Source organism: Mesoplodon mirus (genome assembly GCF_964341445.2).
Source record: "Mesoplodon mirus genome assembly, chromosome: 11".
NCBI lineage: Eukaryota > Metazoa > Chordata > Mammalia > Artiodactyla > Ziphiidae > Mesoplodon > Mesoplodon mirus.
In genome coordinates, this window is record NC_138987.1 from 41,225,033 (window position 1) to 41,244,194 (window position 19,162).

Consider the following 19,162-nt stretch of genomic DNA (forward strand, 5'->3'; position numbering starts at 1 on the left):
GGCCTATCCTAGGGAATGTTGCATGGGCCTTGAGAAGAATGTATACTCTGTTGTTGGGTGGAGTGGTCTGTAGATGTCCGTTAGGTCTTATTGGTTTACAGTGTGGTTCAAATCTTCTGTTTCTTTGTTGATATTCTGACCAATTGTTCTATTCACTATTGGAAGTGGGGGAGTGAAGTCTCCAACTATTATTGTTAAATTATTTCTTCCTTCATTTCTGTCAGTTTTTGTTTCACATATTGATATTTTGGGGCTCTGTTGTGAGTTGCATAAATTTTTGTAATTCTTATGTTTTCTTGATTGATTGACCCTTTTTGCCTTTATAAAATGGTATTCATTGTCACTAGAATACCATTTTATAACATTTAAAAATTGTCACAACAATTTTTGACCTCAAGTCTATTTTGTCTGATATTAGTATAGCCACTCCAGCTCTTTTTAGTTACTATTGGCATGTTGTATCTTTTTCATCCTTTTACTTACAATCTATCTGTGGCTTTTAATGACAAGTGTGTTGCTTGTAGGCAACATATAATTGGATTATGTTTTTGCCCATTTTGCCTTTTGATTAGAGTATTTAACCCATTTACATTTAATGTGTTTGCTGGTAAGGTAAGTTTACATCTGCCATTTTACTACTTATCTCTATGTCTTGTCTTTTTTGTTCCTCTAGTTCCTCCATTAGTACCTTTCTAGTGTGTCATTTTAATTCTCCTGTTTCTTTTGCTATTTATTTTTTAGTATTCTTAGTGCTACCCCAGTGATTAGAATTGACATCGTAATTTATAAGTCTAGTTCTGATGAATAATAACTTCAGTAGGATACAAAAAAAATTGTGCTCCATTCCTTCTCCTCTCCTTTGTGCCATTATTGTCATACAAATTACATCTTTATTTTATGGCCACTGACACCAATTTACAATTCTTGCTCTATGCAGTGGATGAAGGGGGAAAATAGAGTTGCAAACAATAATACACGTACACTGTCTTTTATGTTTACCTCTGGAGTTTCCTTTACCTATGCTTTTTATATCTTCATGCAGAGGTGAGAGGGTGGGTCGGGGGAGAAGAAAGAAATAGGAGGACTGTGGAATTTTCAAACACTTTGGAGAAGTGGGTGTGTGTCCCCCTCCCCACACCTCCCCTGATTCTTTCCTGTTTGGAGGAAACATCTGATGGTGACCCATTCAGGAATACTGTTCATTATCGAGCATTATCGAGCTGTTCATTATCGAGCAGTGCTGCACGGCTCTTTCTGCTTCTGTGTCTCTCCCAGAGCTGAAGTCTTCAGCTGGGCCAGGGCCCACTTTTGCAAAGAAGGAGAAGATGGGCATCTGACTTTCTGTTCTCTTTCCCTGCCAGCTCGAGATACACTCATCTGTGCTCTCCTGCATGGGAGTCTGTCTGTCCAGAGAGCATAAGCTCCTGGCACTTGTGAATGGCCTCGGGTGGGGAGTGGGCTTCCCCAGGCTCTGGTTCTAGGTCATGTGAGCCAGCCTGACTTGCCAGAACTCCCAATCCCATTAGCGTTTTGGGGACTGGTCTAGCTGATGATACAAAGCAGTTTCTTATTCTTCATTCATCCCCCAGAGAGGGCCAGCTGTGCAGAGGTGGGCCTTGTCACCACAGATGACCTCAGCACCCCCATCTCACACCAAACCCCCGACTCAGAAAGAAGGGCTGTGGTCTGCTCCAGGTACAACAAGGGCTTCGGAGTCAGATTTTGATTTGAGCCCTGGCTGTGTGACTTCAGATAAAATAATTTGCAGCTGAGTTTCAGTTTTGTCCTCTATACAAACAGGGGCACAGTGATGAAGCCAGTGGGCTTAGGAGCGTGGCCAGTGCACAGTAGGTCCTCAGCACACGGTCTTCCTGTGACTGTCCACGTGAGCTGCTGGGAGGAGATGTGAGACGAATGACCGTCTCAGAGGGCTGGGAAGAGCTGGGGTGCCCAGTGAGGCAAGCCTAGCCCACACTCCCTGTTACCACTGAGATTTCAGGTTGCTGGTCCTCCCTCCCTGTCCCTACTGTCTCTAAAAACCACAGTCCCTCCTTACTTGTATTCCTTTTTTTTGTTGTTTGTTTTTGCGGTATGCGGGCCTCTCACTGTTGTGGCCTCCCCCGTTGCGGAGCACAGGCTCCGGATGCGCAGGCCCAGCGGCCATGGCTCACGGGCCCAGCCGCTCCGCGGCATATGGGATCCTCCCAGACCGGGGCACGAACCCGTATCCCCTGCATCGGCAGGCGGACTCTCAACCACTGCGCCACCAGGGAGGCCCCTTACTTGTATTCCTTGCATGCACAACCAGAGAAGGAACATGCTGTGAATTACTGTAAGCGCATCTCCCAAGGTGGGGGATACAAACAAGAAGATGTGCCGAGAATCCCCAGTGCCCTCTGGGGTCGACCGACTGGCCGAGAGTGAGCTGTGCGGATGGTGATTTGCGCTCCGTCTCCGAAAGCGCCCCCGCCCACTGCATACCTGGGAACTTCAGTTCAGGGTCTGGCCCTGGGCCGCACACGTGGAGGTAGATGCTCAGGAGGGATGTGGTGTGTTAGGATTCAACCCTGCCCTGGGCATCCCCACACAGCCAGGACGCACACCCTGTTTTTAATCCAGAGTTCCTGGGGTGATTGCCATTCTCTGCACTGACTCTGTCAGTCCATTGAACAAGCCTGTCTCTCAGCCAGCAAGCAGGGGATGGGGAGGGGAGGAGAAACCCAAATTGAGGGTTTCTGCTCTATTGAAAGCAGTGATTTTATGCCACGGCCCCCATTCTGCAGTGAGCTGGATGTCGGCTCCTTAAGTGCTTGAGCAGAGGAGAGAGTGCTCAACTGGGAGCCCTGCGTCTGTGGGCACATCCCTCCCCTTCTGCGACCTCAGTCTGCCCCTGATCCTCCAGGCCCCTTCCTGCTCTGGAAGTCTGCTTTCAAAAACAAAGTGTGGACTAAGCTATAGGCAAAGAGGTCTTTCAGTAGCTCATGGGTGTCCAGCCTTTGGGAAGGTCTCAGTAGAGCCCCCTCCCCAGGTTAGTTATAGCAACTAACCTAGGCTTCAGAATCAATAGACCCAGGCTCTCTGGCTGTGTGACCTTGGGTAGGTCACTGCAGCACACTGGGCCCAATTCCCCATCCATGAAATGGGCCACCTGTGTCTGGCCTGGGACATCGCCCAGCCCTTGGCATTCCAGTGATTTTAGTTATTAGTGCCTTTGACTTACAGCTTAAAGCCTTTCCCATCGTTCACTGTTTATGACTTGCAGCTCCCTAGAGGAAGGCTGCCAGCATCTCCACTTTCCATGTGGGAACACTGTAGCTGGGGAGGCTCAGAGACAGGCTGAGAGTCACCCAGCTCCTAGGACAGGGCCAGGACTTGTGCAGTCTGTGTGGTTCCCAAGGAAACGGAGGAGAAAGAGAGACTGCAGCTTTGGAGCATCCTGGGAGAAAAGGACCCATCTGCCATGTTCCTCCCTCCCAGGGGTGCAGAGGGAGACCGCCTGGACGCTGCTTGGGCCCCAGGCCACCTCCTCCCTCTCAGAGAGGACACACAGGAAATCACGTTGGGGCAGGGGTAGGGAGGGTCCAGGTCACATTACTGTGGTAGCATGGCCTCGTGAAGGCAGGGACGGTCCCCAGGGCCCCTTTGCCAAATGGACCGTAGTTTGGTGTCCTGGATGGGCAGCTTCAGTGAAATCACCATGAGGGACTTCCCTGGCAGTCCAGTGGTTAGGACTTTTTTTTTTTTTTTTTTTTGCTGCAGATGTCAGTAGTTTATTGTTTGTTTAGTCCAAACACATTCAAAATGGAAACACAAAGAATCCTTTCCACCTGAAACAATTAAACTAGATACTACTAGCATATAATGCTTAACACATTACAGCAATAAAGATGGTAATCCATTGTCTTCTATACTTACTAAAGCCAAGATGGTAAAGCCACTTTCTGCTGAAGGCACGGGTTCAGTCCCTGGTCGGGGAACTAAGATCCCTAAAGCCGCGCATCCAAACAAACAAACAAAACAAACCATAAACCTAAATGTAAAATTCAGAACTATAAAACTTCTAGAAGATAATATAGGAGAAATCACCAGGAAACCCAGCTTTCCATGGAGATTGGGACATGCAGAGTCCTGTCACTACTGGTGATACAGTTTTAATTGTATTCATGTGGACCAGATTTTGGGCACTTTGTAAATTTCGGAGTAAAATAGAAAACAGGACTGATATCACATCCAGCTGATGAATCGCTACAGAAGGAGCATAGATCTGGGTCATGGCCGGCCTTGCCTCCAACTCTGTCACCTCCCAGCTGCGGGACCTCAAGCTGGTTGCCTGGACTTTCCCAGTGTCCATCTCCGATCCCTGATTTGGGCTAACAAAAGTACAGTGGAACTTAAATAGATAACATACAAGAATGAAGGTTCTAGACTCAGACTCGAGGGTCTGAGTCCTGGCTCTGTCCATTTGTGACCATGTTTTCCCGTAATCTGTTGCTGCCTCATAAACTCCCCAAGCACTTAACAGCTTCAAACAACAACCATTTTGATGTGTATCCTGATTTCTGTGGGATATAGAGGGACATTTTGTAATAATAAAGAAGACAAAATAACCCTCAGGGGCTTCCCTGGTGGCCCAGTGGTTGAGAGTCCGCCTGCCGATGCAGGGGACGTGGATTCGTGCCCCGGTCCAGGAAGATCCCACATGCCGTGGAGCGGCTGGGCCCGTGAGCCATGGCCTCTGGGCCTGCGCATCCGGAGCCTGTGCTCCACAACGGGAGAGGCCACAGCAGTGAGAGGGCTGCATACCGCAAAAAAAAAAAAAAAACAACAAACAACAAACCTCAGAATTTATGGACCAGTAACAGTTTTAAAATACATGCAGCAAAATCTGGTAGAACCAAAGGGAAAACAGATACACGATCCTAGTGGGAAACCTCAGTACCCTTCTCTGTATAGTTGATGGAACAAGAAGACAGAAAACCAAGACTCTAGAAACAACAATCAATCAAATTAACCTAACTGACATTTAAAAAACACGCACCCTAAGAACAGCAAAACAGGGCTTCCCTGGTGGCGCAGTGGTTAAGAATCCGCCTGCCACTGCAGGGGACAGAGTTTCGAGCCCTGGTCTGGGAAGATCCCACATGCCACGGAGCAACTAAGCCTGTGTGCCACAACTACTGAGTCTGCGCTCTAGAGCCCGTGAGCCACAACTACTGAGTCCACGTGCCATAACTACTGAGCCCGCGTGCCATAACTACTGAAGCCTGCACGCCTAGAGCCTGTGCTCCACAACTAGAGAAGCCACTGCAATGAGAAGCCCGCACACCGCAATGAAGAGTAGCCCCTGCTCGCCGCAACTAGAGAAAGCCCATGCACAGCAACAAAGACCCAACGCAGCCAAAAATAAATTTAAAAAATTTAAAAAAAAGAAATTGTACGCTCAGCACTACTAGAAAATGATATTTCATTGTGTTCAAATCTATTAAAATAAAAAAAAAGAACAGTGAAACATATTCTGCTCAATTAAAAAGTGGCAGAGGGCTTCCCTAGTGGCGCAGTGGTTGGGAGTCTGCCTGCCGATGCAGGGGACGCGGGTTCGTGCCCCGGTCTGGGAGGATCCCACGTGCCGCGCAGCGGCTGGACCCGTGAGCCATGGCCGCTGGGCCTGTGCGTCCGGAGCCTGTGCTCCGCGGCGGGGGAGGCCACGACAGTGGGAGGCCCGTATACCGCAAAAAAAAAAAAAAAAAAAGTGGCAGAGCAGGATCCCAGTCAGGTATATCTGACTTCAGAGCCCTTGTCCTCAGTCTAGCATAATCCTCAAATATGCTGCCTTTGGGGCAAGAAAATCCAGCAGATGAGGAAAGAGAAACACGTGTTAAGTGGGAGCCCAGGGGTCCGTAGAATGGATCACTGTGGGCAGCTCTGGCTTCAGATCCTGACTCTGCCAGCTGGGGAGGGGTGTGATGGGATGCGGCTGGGAGGGTCATTCTTTTATATTAGTACCCGTTTTTGAAAGTTTCCTTATGTGAATCTCTGTATCAAATGAGCACATAAGAGACTGAGGGTTAACAGCCTGTCTGAGGCAACATACTGGGTTTTCACGAAGCATCTTTTTTTTTTTTTGGCCACACTGCACGGCTTGCAAGATCTTAGTTCCCCATCCAGGGACTGAACCCGGGCCACAGCAGTGAAAGCGCCAAGTCTTAACCACTGGACCCCCAGGAATTCCCGAAGCATCTTTTTTTTTTTTTTTTTTAAATATTTATTTATTTCGTTGCACCGAGTCTTAGTTGCGACAGGCGGGCTTCTTAGTTGAGGCTCCAGGGCTCATTAGTTGTGGCACGTGAACTCTTAGTTGCAGCATGCATGTGGGATCTAGTTCCCTGACCAGGGATCGAACCTGGGCCCCCTGCACTGGGAGTGCAGAGTCTTATCCACTGCGCCACCAGGGAAGTCCCCAAAGCATCTTTTTTGATTGATCAGGTCTCCTGGTTCTGCTCTCATGGCCAGATCTTCTCAGGCCCCTGGGCCTTCCTTTGTATGTTTCCTTCTGTCTGGAATGCCCTTCCCTCTTTTGTCCTCTGCAAGCTCCTACTCATCCCTCAAAACCCAGCTCTGAAGTTGCCCCATGTGGAGCCCTTCCCAACTCCAGATCTCCCCCATAGCACGTGCATCCTTCTAATAGAACGCTCAGACGATGCACTATCATTTTTATTATTTCTGCCTCTCTTTTGGTCACCTACTTCCTTAGGGTCCAGGCTGCATCTCTCTCTCCCTGTACGGCATCTTGGTCCTGTGTTTTCACAAAGGTGTGGTGAGGACCAGAGCCCTGTGCTTGTCACGATCTCCCATCATACCCAGGTGAAAACTGTTGCTTTCTTTTCTCTCCCCTCAGCCTCAAAGACAAAAATCAAGGTGAACTCACCCCCCTGTGCTGAGGTACACAGTGACATACCTGAGAGAGAAAGGTGAGTAAGAGCTGGCTTCAGCCAGGGGAGGTGAGGGCTGCCAGGTACACCTCCCCAGGAGGTCTCTCTGGGATCCTGAGCGCCCCACAGGTCAGGGAATTGGAGGAGCTGGAACCTGGACAGGGAGGGTGATTGGGATGGGCAGGGCTCGGGCACAGTGGCTCCAGCCATGGGCTCTGACCCTACTGTCTGGGTTTAAATCCTGGCTCCACTGTGTGCTAGCTGTGTGGCCTCAGGTGAGTTACTTGTCTTCTCTGGGCCTCTGTTTCCTCATCTGTCCAATGGGGTTAATAACAGTATCTGGTGCACGGGGTTGTCATGGGGCCTAAATGAGGGGAAGCGTGTGTGTTGCCTCTCACAGCACTAGTCTGCAAGAGGCCCACCATGAAAGGGACTCCTTTGGTATGAGAGATAAGCTTGGTTTGTAGATGCCATTGCCAGTGGGGTGGGTGCGCTCAGTGACTTGGAGGTGAGAGCCTTGTGGCTCCTCCAAGACTCCTGAGGCCAGAGCTCAGATACACAGGGCAGGTGCATGGAGGCTGCTTTTACCCTAACAGGAGGAAGATGATTCCCTCAGAGGAATGGGCTACCAGGGAGGAGTGGCCCCCTGCAGGTGCAGGTGCAGGAGCTGCAGGGGGCGGTGCATCAGTCAGGAAGTGGGGTCCCTGGGGGTGGTTCCCAGTGTGCCCCAAGAACTGTATGTTCAAGGCATAAAAAGTTCTCTGAGACAACGGCTGTCGGGCTGGAGGGTCTGTGGTTGTCATTTGGAGCTGTCTCTCCTTTCACATTTGTTTCTACTTTTCATTTGTAGTACTGCCCGTTCTGTTATGTATTTCAGGAATGGACAAAAAGCTAGTGTGTAAACAGTTTCACAGAAACTATGAAAGGGAGTCTTCCTTTTTTTTTTAACATATTAATTCCTTTATTTATTAAAAAAAATTTAACAAAACAAAAAAACAGCCCATAGTAGGAACTCACTATATATTTGTTGGATGAATATGTGAATTAAACACGTATTCATTGGGCACTCAGCTGTATCCAGCCCGGGTCTAGGCACTGGGGTTGCCATGGTGACCGCAACACATAACCTCTGCCTTCCAGGGGGCTGTAACTGTGACAACCACAAACTCACAAGCACAGGGATGAACTGGTCATAGATGTCAGGGGAACCTGAGCTCTGATGCCTGGGCCGGAGGTCCCTGTATTAGTTTCCTATGCTGCGTAACAAATAGATACAAACTTAGGAGCTTAAAACAGCATGAATTTATTATTTCTAAAGTGTCTGGAAGTCAGAAGTCCAGGCGCACGGGGGTTGGATTTTCTGCTCAGGGTCTCACAGGGCTAAGCTCAAGGTGTTGACCAGGCTGGTTCCTTTCTGGAGGCTCTGGTCAAGAACCCACTTCCTTGCTCATTCAGATCATTGATCAAATTCAGTTCTTTGTGGTTGTAGTTCCAAGATGCCTGCTTCCTTGCTGGCTGTCAGCCAGGGGCCTATTTCTGTTCCTAAAGGCCGCTTGCTTTCCTTGCCGTGTGACCCCTCCCTGGAGAAATTCCCACACCTGGAATCCCTGCCCCCATGCTGTGAATCTCTGTTGCCAGGAAGACTCCAGTCCCTTTAAAGAAGCTCACCTGATTAGGTCAGGCCCACCCTAGATAATCTCCATATCTTGAGGTCAACTGCATTGGAACTGAATTCCATCAGCAAAGTCCCTTCACTGCAGTATCTGGCTTAGTGTTTGAGTGAATACCTGGGACCCCAGGGTCTGGGAATCTGGAGGCCCTCTCAGAATTCTGCCTACTACAGTCACTCAGCAAAAAAGAGAGGGACCAGCCCCCCCCCCCCAGGCAGAGTGCAAAGGCTGAAGGTAAGAAGGAGCATGGAGCCAACTAGAGGCTGGACAGAGGGGTTAGAGGAGCAGTGGGGCAGGAGAGCGGTCAGCAGTAGCCAGACCTGTAGGTCTGTGGTACAGGGCCACGGGCAGCTGTCCCTTGGCTGATGGGGACAGGAAGCGCTCCGTGCCGGAGCTGATGAGTTATGTGTTGGATAGCTCACTCAGCTTCAGAGTGGAAAAGAGACTGGGGACGAGGTGAGGGGCAAGCATGGGCGTCTGGGGTCCAGCACGGTCCCATAGAACTTGGAAATGTTCTATGTCTGCAGTGTCCGGAGTGGCAAACACTGACCACTTGCAGCAGTCGCCCAACAGAGCACTTAATATGTGGCTTGTGTGTTGAGTGTGGGTAACTTGATTCTTCATTTAATTTAATTTCTTTTTTTTGGCTGCACCACGTGGCATGTGGGATTTTAGTTCCCCGACCAGGGATCGAACCCACTTCCCCTGCACTGGAAGGTGGAGTCTTAACCACTGGACCGCCAGGGAAGTCCCTATTTTATTTAATTTTAATTGAACAAGTTTAAATCACCATGTGCCGCTAGTAGCCACCATATTGGACAGGTCAGCTCTAGACACTCACGGGAAGAAAAGGAAGCAGCATGTTTGGGGGTGTCCTGGGGGCCAGGCTCGTGCCATGCATTATCCATCCATCTTTCCTGCAGCCCTCGGAGGCAGGGGCCCCAGGCCTTACTCGATAGATGAGGTAGCTGAGGCTCACAGAGGCTAAGTGCTTTCTCTGAGGTCACACAGCTGGCACGAGACAGCGTCAGGCAGACCCCAGCTGTCTGCCTTAAGTGTCATTCTCTTCCATGCTCCCTTTCTGGGGCCCGCAGAGGTGGAGAATCAGGTGGGATTGGGGAATATGGAAGGTTTGATTTAAGAGGAATAAATACAGGTAGGGGTGGAGGATAGTGGGGGGAAGATGAACCAGGCTGGAGAGCCTTTCCTGCCAGCCACAGCGGGGTGATGCGCGGGCAGGGGGAGTCACGGGACATTCTAGAAACTTCAGGTGCTGGGCCCTGTGAGATGCCTGGAGGCTCTCCCCCTGCAGGAATCCACACCGAGGGCCTGTTCTAGAGATTGGCCAGTGTCCAGACCATCTGCGAGATCCAGCGGCTCTACAACCAAGGTGAATGGGCTCCCCCAAGACCCCCACTCTGAGCCTTCTGCCCGGCCAGCCACACAGCCCTCGGGCGCCTCAGAGCCCCGTCACCCCCCAACCCCAGAATAGCCCAGGGCCGGGGCCAGCTGTCCAGATGAGTCCTGTGCCCGGACCCCCAGACTCCCATCTCAGCCCTGTGTGCCAGGTACTGGGGACAGTGGAAGCCAGGCCCTGACCTCAGAGCGCCAGGCCCTGACCTCAGAGCGCTCTCGTCCCAGGCGGGGCTAAGCCACAGGGCAGAGAATCAATAGTGTCCCCCAGCCTCCGCCGGACACCCTGGAGAGGCAGGGGAGGGTGGGCGACACCCTATTTCCAGGACAGGACAGCTGTGTCCCAGTGTCAGGCTCTTCCCCTCAGGAGGTTTAAAGCCATTTCGTGGCAGAGCCTGTTTTAAAGCAGGAATACCCTGCCCAGAGTCAGAACTCAGACGTCTGATGTTCTGTGTCTAGGGAAGCCTGTGAACTTTGACGACTATGGCGACATCTACATCCCTGCTGTGATCCTGAAGACCTTCCTGTGGGAGCTGCCCCAGCCTCTGCTGACCTTCGAGGCCTACGAGCAGATTCTCGGGATCACCAGTCCGTAACTGACGGGGGTGCCGGCCGAGGACCAGGCGGGGCGGGCGCTGGCACTGCGGGCCAGGAGAGGGGCTGTCCCCACCTGCACCCCTGCTGGCCTCAGCCAGGCCACCACTGTCCGTGGTCAGGGGACAGGGGACAGGGGTCAGGGGTTGTCAGCTGCTGCTGGGCCGAGAGGCGGGGTCTCGGAGGGCATCTCTAGATTTGGGGCACGTCTCCCTGGTCATAGTGCCTCCCCCAGTGCTGCTCTGGGGGGACTCCCACCTCCAGCACCTCAGCTTCTTCATCTAAAAGGGGGTAGCCACCCACCTGCTGTTACAGAAAAAGCCATTCCTGACCCTTGTGAAAGCACAGTGAGGCAGCCCTTATCTGGGGCGGGGGGGATTGTGAGAGGCGTAGGGACCACTGCATTGGGGTTTGGCAGTGGGGAGACAGTTTGGGCTCAACTCCAAATACAACAAGCAGGAGGAAGGGTTTACAGCCAAGGAGCAGGTGGGGGGGGGGGCGGGAGGCGGGGTGGCCTATGAATGGAAAATTACTGAGAGGCAACATCAGGGGTGGGGGATGGATTCTGGCTAAACTGATCCAACAGGATTCTTTTTTTTTTTTTTTTTTTTGCTGTACGCGGGCCTCTCACTGCTGTGGCCTCTCCCGTTGCGGAGCACAGGCTCCAGACGCGCAGGCTCAGCAGCCATGGCTCACGGGCCCAGCCGCTCTGCGGCATGTGGGATCCTCCCAGACCGGGGCACGAACCCATGTCCCCTGCATCGGCAGAAGGACTCTCAACCACTGCGCCACCAGGGAAGCCCCCAACAGGATTCTTGCTCCAGGCAGGCCAGGTGGTCCAACATCCGCTGAGGGATGGGGGATGGGGGGGATGAGGACCCAATCAGATATCAAGGGTGATCAGGGTTCTTGTTAAACTAACTTAGGGTTCTTGGTCAAGTTGGACAATGCAGAGATAAACACAGAAGCCCAAAAGTTGAGGGCTTGTTAAAAAAAGAACTCAGAAGAGCCTGACTAGAGTTCTCCCCAAATTGGTAGAGAACACCAACGAGATGTGATGCAAGCTGCAGCTCTAGGGCGTGGAGATGCAGATGCTCTGGGGTAGATCAGGTACACACTTGGCCGTGGCACTGATCACTCCTAACAGCCCAGTAATGGCGCATCAGAGATGCTGGAGGATGCTAGGAAAGCAGTGTAATCAAACATAGTCGCTTTCAAACAGGGCGACCTCTGGCCCCAGTGTTCTCCCAAAACTGGGTTTGCTTCTTGGTGGGTGTCGAGCCAGAAGACATAACCAAGGTCCCCACCACCACATACACACACACACTAAGAGACTAAGCACTAGCATTGTTTCTAACAGCTCAAGGTTGCACCCCTAGGATGGTGACTCCAACCCAAATAAGTTCCTACCCAAGGAAGTACTTTTCATTCCAGCCAAAACCTGGTAATAGGCAGAGATGCCCGACCCCGTCTTAGAGGAGTTACTTTAGAAAGTTTGCAGTTATGAGTTCGTTCTTTCCTTTTCATTTGCATCTCTACTCATTCTTTCTAATAGCTGCCTAGCATTCCATCAGCTTTATTATTCTGAAGCGTACAGACCCTGCCTTCTGGGCTGCCACCTGACAACTCAACCTGGCTGAATCGTGACTCAGGCATAGGGTTGCCAGATTCAGCCGTTAAAAAATACAGGAGGCCCAGTTAAATGTGAATTTCAGATAAACAACAAATACCTTTTTAGTATAAGTATGTTCCAAATATTGCACGGGACATACCTATACTAAAAAATATTTGCTGTTTATCTGAAATTCACATTTAACTGGATGTCCTCTGTTTTATCTGGCAAACCTGCTCATGTGGAGTGCGTGGTTCCTTGAAGTGATGGAAAAACAAATCCTTGCAGGGCACGCTTTGGAGGAAATGGACTTTCCAGGTGGCCTGTGGTGTCCAGGGAAAAAGGAAACTGCTACAGGGACCATCGCTCAATGTATAACAAGGTTAAGAACACCGGCTCAGGGGCTTCCCTGGTGGCACAGTGGTTGAGAGTCCGCCTGCCGATGCAGGGGACACGGGTTCGTGCCCCGGTCTGGGAAGATCCCACATGCCGCAGAGCGGCTAGGCCCGTGAGCCATGGCCGCTGAGTCTGTGCGTCTGGAGCCTGTGCTCCGCAACGGGAGAGGCCACAGCAGTGAGAGGCCCGCATACAGCAAAAAAAAAAAAAAAAAGAACACCGGCTCAGAGCTGAACAGATTTGGACTCAAGTCTGGGCTTCATCACACATTAGCTGTGTGACCTTGGGCAAGTCACTTAACCTCTCTGAGCTCACCGCCCTCATCTATATAAAATTGGGACTGCTTTGAGGATTAAATGGGCACAAAATGCTTGGCACGGTTCCTGGCACACAGTAAGTGCTTTGTACGTGGTGGCTTTGCGACAGTGAGCTGGTCCTTCCTGCTCACCAGTGAGTGCTCTTTTTCAAAGGAACCATAGTGAGGGCTGGAGGTGGACATTACACCAGTATCTACTCTGGGACCACAGTTCTTAGAAAGATGTTGAGGCTGGAAAGCAGAGATCCAAGGCAACTAGATGGAAGCCAGCAAGGGGCTTCCCTGGTGGCGCAGTGGTTGAGAGTCCGCCTGCCGACGCAGGGGACACGGGTTCGTGCCCCGGTCCGGGAGGATCCCACATGCCACGGAGCGGCTGGGCCTGTGAGCCTATGGCCGCTGGACCTGCGCGTCCGGAGCCTGTGTTCCGCAACGGGAGAGGTCACAAGAGTGAGAGGCCCGCGTACAGAAAAAAAAAAAAAAAAAAAAAAAGCCAGCAAGAATGTTCACAGCAGGGAATTCTGTGTCTTTCAGCAGCGGCTGTGTTTGTAAAGCCCAAGGTTTAGTGGGAGGAAGTTGGTATGCTGGAGGACTGAGGTGTGAGTGTGTGTACATGTGTGTACGTGTGTGTCTACAGCAGGAGCTCAGTGGATGTGTGTTGATTGGCGCATTTGGACTTGCAGTTTATGGAGCTCAGTGAGGGTTAGAGTTGTGGCAGCACTGGGGGCGCTCAGTCTGCTCACTTACATCCAGGCCCTGGTCGGGGTAGGGCCCTGAGCTGTGAATCTAAGCAGGTTGAGTTAGTCTAGAGCAGGGTCAGCACGCTTTCGCTCTAAAGAGCCCAATAGTAAATAGTTTAGGCTGTGTGCACCGGACTCAACTGTCATGCAAAGCAGCCATTCATTCATGCATGAATGAATGGGTGTGGGTCTGGGCCAATGAGGCTTTACTGACAGAAGTAGGCCATGGCCCTCGCCTGTAGTTTGCCTAGACCATCCCACGCATAAGGTGATCTGGCTCCCTGGGCTGTCTGCGGGGAGGCCGTGACAGTGCCCGGGGCAGAGACTGGAGCGGAGCTCAGAGAAGGGGACTTTTGCTGAGAACAGCCACGTGGCCGGGAAGGAAGTGGGATCCCCAGGCCCAGCCAAGGGACAGTCTGTTCCCCGCCCCACACCCCCGCCCGCCCTCGGAGGGACGCAGGAAGAGGGGGCTCAGGAAGGACCCTCATGCCGTGACAGGTGTGGAGAGCAGCCTACGAGTGACCCACTGCCGCCCGATTCTGCAGAGCCTTCCAGAACACAGCTACGCCGACCTCAGCTACTTCATGGGCTTCCTGCACGAGGTAAGTGGGCCGAGCCAGCCCCAGCGGTTCCCGAACAGACCAACATCTGGTTCCCACCCTCTCTCGGCCTTGGAGCCCCACCCCGGCCCCAGAGGACCTCATTCAAGGCATGACCGGGCAACAGCTCCGCTGAGAAACCCTCCTGGCCTCCGGGGAGGTCACCTGTGCCATGCCTGCTGCTCCCGGGCCAGCTGCCCTCAGGCGATGCCAGACCCCCTCTAGCGGGTTCCTCTGCTCTCACACCAGCTCCTGCCTGGGCTGAGTGTTGGGGGGACGTGCCCGGGGCCAGGGATGCTCAGGAGCGTCTCGCTACCTGTGTGTGGCCTGAGCTGGACGTGCCTGTGAAGTTTCATGAGCGTCCTAGGGCTGCCGTAGCAAGTGCCACATACTGAGGAGGCTTAAGACTATAGAAATGTGTACTCTCATGGTCCTGGAGGCCAGAGATCCTAGAATCAAGGTGTCGCAGGGCCGCACTCCCTCCGAAGGCTCCAGGGGAAGGTCCTTCCTGCCTCTTCTGCTCCTGGTGGCTGCAGGCACTCCATAGCTCGTGGCTGCATCCCTCCGGCCCCGTCTTCCCCGGCCTCCTCCTGTGTGTCTCTGTCTCCCTCTCTTTTCTCTGATAAGGCTTCTTGTCATTGGATTTAGGGCCCACCTGGGTCATCTGGGGTGATCTCGTCTTGATATCCTTAACTACATCTGCAAAGACCCTTTTTCCAGTAAGGTCATCTTCACAGGTTCTGGGCAGACTTACCTTTTGCAGGGCTGCCATTCAACCCCTTGCACTAGGATAAGAAAATGACAGGGAGAGAAGCTCCTTTCCTGGCTCTGGGTCTGAGCTCTCCTGGGACAGAGAACAGCAGCCTGTGAGGCCAATAGGGGGAGCATCCACAACCCCAAATGGGTCTTCCCCCCTCGCCCCCAGACCCACGTCCTCCATTGTATAACTGCTCCTTGATCCCCTCACCTCTCCGGGCCCTCTGTGGGTGGGGAGTGGATGCAGTTGTGAACGAGGCAGGGCCTGGCTGTGTGGGTCCCGGCTGGGGACCAGAGCTTCTGAGCATCTGCAGTGCAGCACCGTCACGGGGGAGGCTTGTCCAGGGTCTTCAGGACCCGTGCAGGAACCCTGTTCTGAGGCAAGCGGCCTGAGGATGTGATGACCAGTGAGGGCAGAGGGGACCTCCAGGCCGTGTCACAGGCTGGAGCCCGTACCCTAGCACAACCTCTTGGGGGTTTTTTTGTTTTTTGTTTTTTTTTACTTTAAGACTTTTTTTTTTTTTTTTTTTACATCTTTATTGGACTATAATTGCTTTACAATGGTGTGTTAGTTTCTGCTTTATAACAAAGTGGATCAGTTATACATATACATATGTTCCCATATCTCTTCCCTCTTGCGTCTCCCTCCCACCCTCCCTATCCCACCCCTCTAGGTGGTCACAAAGCACCAAGCTGATCTCCCTGGGCTATGCGGCTGCTTCCCACTAGCTATCTACCTTACGTTTGGTAGTGGATATATGTCCATGCCACTCTCTCGCTTTGTCACAGCTTACCCTTCCCCCTCCCCATATCCTCCAGTCCATTCTCTAGTAGGTCTGTGTCTTTATTCCTGTCTTACCCCTAGGTTCTTCATGATATATTTTTTTCTTAAATTCCATATATATGTGTTAGCATACAGTATTTATGGACGGGGGGAATGAAGCAGTTTATTTTAAACCCAAGAGGTGAGTCAGAAGTCACCTCTTGGTTTTAAAATAAACTGCTTCATTCCCCCCCTCCATCACTTGACTTCATTTCTCAGAGGTCAGCAACTCAAAGTTGCCCTCCCGAGCCTCTTCTTTTTCTCCTCCTCCGTTTTCCTGACCTGGAGACGGCGTTGCTTCTCTGGCCTCCTGCACAGCACTGCTGTTCCTACGTCTGGTGGCGCCCGGTGTGGCGGGGTGTCGGCCCTGGCGCACACCTGCGAGGGGCGTGGGGGCTCTGCTGTCTCGCTGAGGCAGGGCTTGCACATGTCTGGTCACCATTTCTGGAACCGTGGGGGGTCACCTGCTTGTGCCTCTCCCCCAGCGCCCCCCCTCCATTTCCTCCCTCCTCTGACACCTGTGGCTTAGGATTCTCAGAGGTCCTGGGACCTGGGAGCCGAGAAGAGACCAGGCTTTGCCCTCAGATGAGCCTGTGTGTCCCCCAGGCCACTGACTGGCTGTGTGACCTTGGGCAAGTCTCCTGCACCTTCAGGGCCTCAGCTTCCTCATCTATAAAATGGGCTTGGAGCACCCCACTTCCTGTGCTTGCTCTAAGTGTTGGCTGAGATGGCTGGGCAGCCCCTTCGGGGGGGCCAAGCTCCTTACACCCTCTCATCAGCCTTCCCAGAACCCCTGCGTGCCAGCTGGTCTGGACTGTGCCAAACTCACCGGCCCGAGCATGGAGGTCAGAGAGGCCATTGCCTGGGTGACACCAGAGCCTGTGCTTGCACCCACTATGCTACAGCCCCACCTCCTGAGTCCTCTGGAGTGGAAGAGGAGACTTGCGGGGTAGGGGGGTGCTGTGGAGAATCGGGAAGGAGATCCCAGAAGGTCAGAGCCAGAGGGCCCCTCGAGACATCAAGGCCGATCCCTTCCTTTTACAGACGGGAGACTGAGGCTGGGACGGGGAGGGGGCGGCACAGGGTCACAGCAGTGGCTAGTGGCTCCCAGAACTTTTCGCACCGCCCAGAACCCATGTTCGCGCCCCTTGTCTCACCTGTGTTCTCGCCCACGTATCCCAGGAGTGCATTTTTAACAAAATGAGCAGCTCCCACCTGGCCTGTGTCTTCGGGCTGAATCTGATCTGGACGTCCCAGGGGGCAGCCTCGCTGAGTGCCCTCGTGTCCCTCAACCTGTTCACTGAACTGCTGATCGAGTACTATGGGAAGGTCTTCAGCGGCCAGGAGGTGCGCGGGGCCCAGGTGGGCGAGCTGGGCAGTCCCTGCGCCAGGGGCTCTGCCCCAGATGAACGCCCCAGAGACAGACCCACCACGGGCCTTGCCAGGCCCCCCATGCCTCAGCGTCCCCTGACCGCGGCCGGGAGACTCCTCTAAGGCTGGAAATGTCAATCGAAGTCTATCCATCTGTGTTTTGTAAACTTGCCTTTAAATGAACTTTTTGTGAACCTTCGAGTGAAAATTCCATGGTTCTGATTCTTCAGCCCTTCTCCCTTGTTTGTAACTGCGAGCTGGGATAAGATAATGGATCTGGTAGGATCGTGACTCGACGTGACTCCACTGGAAACGGGAATTTATTGGTTGGGGCTGGGACCAGGTGTCTCCTGCTGCCGTGATGCCGTGTGACAAACCACGCCGACCCAGTGACTTAACACAGCAGCTGTTTGTTATTGCCTGCGAGTCGGTGGGTCAGCCGGGCAGCTCTGGTCTGTTGGGACTTGCTCAGCGTTGGGCTGGAGGTCAGCTGGGGAGACTCTGCTCTCCTGCAGGTATCACATTTCCCTTTAGTCGGCTGAATGGGACACGTTCCCAAGACGTGAGCCGAGGTCCAAGCACAAGCCCTAGTGCAGCGGCTTTCGCGCTTGGGCGGAGTCACTTGTGCTCACACCCTGTTGGCTAGAGCCGGTCTCATGGCCAAGGCCAGGGTCACAGCAGAAGGGCAAAGGGTGTGGATACCAGGAGGTGGAGAACTGGTGCCATGCCCTGCAGTCTCAGACAGGCTGGCCCCTCAGCATTGCAAGATGGGTCCTGTGTTTCCAGCCCCAGATACAGTGAGGACCGGTGAGAAGTCGCGGTTCCACATTCCCAGCAAAAAGCCCACAGCTCCCTGATTGGCCAAGCTGAGGTCACACCTTGGATGGATGTTGTGTCCGGGGCATGCACTGGCTGCCTGGCCTGAGTCATGTGCCCCATGCAGACCTGGCAGGGAAGGAGGGCTGGTGCCCTGATGGGTCAGTGTGCTTGGGTCACAATAACAAGTACCACAGATTGGGGCTTAAACAACAGTCACTTGTTTTCTCACAGTTGTGGAGGCTGGAAGTCCAAGGTCAGGGTGCCAGCAGGCTCGGGTTCTGGTGAGAGCTCTCTCCCTGGCCTGCAGATGGCCCCCTTCTCACTGTGTCCTCAGGCGGCTCTCTGGTGTCTCTTCTTACAAGGACACTAATCCTATCGGATCAGGGCCCCACACTCATGGCCTTATTTAACCTTAACTACTTCTGTAAAGTCCCCATCTCCAAATATAGCCACACTGGGGGTTAGGGCTTCAGCATATGGATTTGGGGAGGACACAGACATTCAGGCCACGACACTGACTAATAACACCCCAGTGACCTCATGCCACTGTCCACAGAGGGTCCGCCATGTGTCAGGCACCGCCAGCCCACCATGCTCTTGCTGCAAGGAGGAGACGGCTGCCAGGGAGCAAAGGACAGGTGTCCACTGCAGATATCCCGTCAGCCTGTCCGTGCCTGGGATGGGGTGTTGATGCCCAGCTGAGCAGTGACCCCGGGTGTCCATGTGGACCCTTGGGGTCGCCCAGGGCTCCACTCTGGAACCTGGAGGGTGTGGGCACCTTGTTCACCTCCTGCCTCTTCTCACCTCCACGTTCACTCCACTCCCTGACCTGTGGAGTGCAGTCCTCTGCCCTGCCTGTCCTCACTGTCTTTAAGGGAGAGGACATGTGCACAGTGAACCGTCTCCCAGTGCCTGGCAGTGAATGGGTGACACCTCGTGCCGAGGACCGGGCAGACCCGGGCAGGGGAGCATCTGCGTGTTTCTCTGATGCAGATTCTGTGCCGCATCCAGGCTGGAATACAGAGTCCCCGAGTCCTGGCCGTCCAGGTGGTAAGGACATTGGTCCTATTACAGCTTCTGGGGCAGAGGAGGTGGAGCTGGTGGCGGGTGCTGGAGGGGGGACCCTC

General features: G+C 53.0%; 1 protein-coding gene across 1 annotated transcript in view; it reads left to right on the top strand.

Annotated features, from left to right (window-relative positions):
* Window positions 1-18,726, top strand: part of ARHGAP8 (Rho GTPase activating protein 8) — a gene marked incomplete at its 3' end in the record, with an annotated part of 65,140 nt that extends 46,414 nt beyond the window's left edge. Inside the window, 8 exon segments of the mRNA XM_082635302.1 lie at window positions 6,896-6,921; window positions 6,924-6,968; window positions 9,912-9,934; window positions 9,938-9,989; window positions 10,472-10,600; window positions 14,166-14,269; window positions 17,019-17,207; window positions 18,592-18,726. Of these exon segments, the coding sequence (XP_082491428.1) occupies window positions 6,896-6,921; window positions 6,924-6,968; window positions 9,912-9,934; window positions 9,938-9,989; window positions 10,472-10,600; window positions 14,166-14,269; window positions 17,019-17,207; window positions 18,592-18,726 (703 nt within the window).
* Window positions 18,727-19,162: the final 436 nt, after the last annotated feature.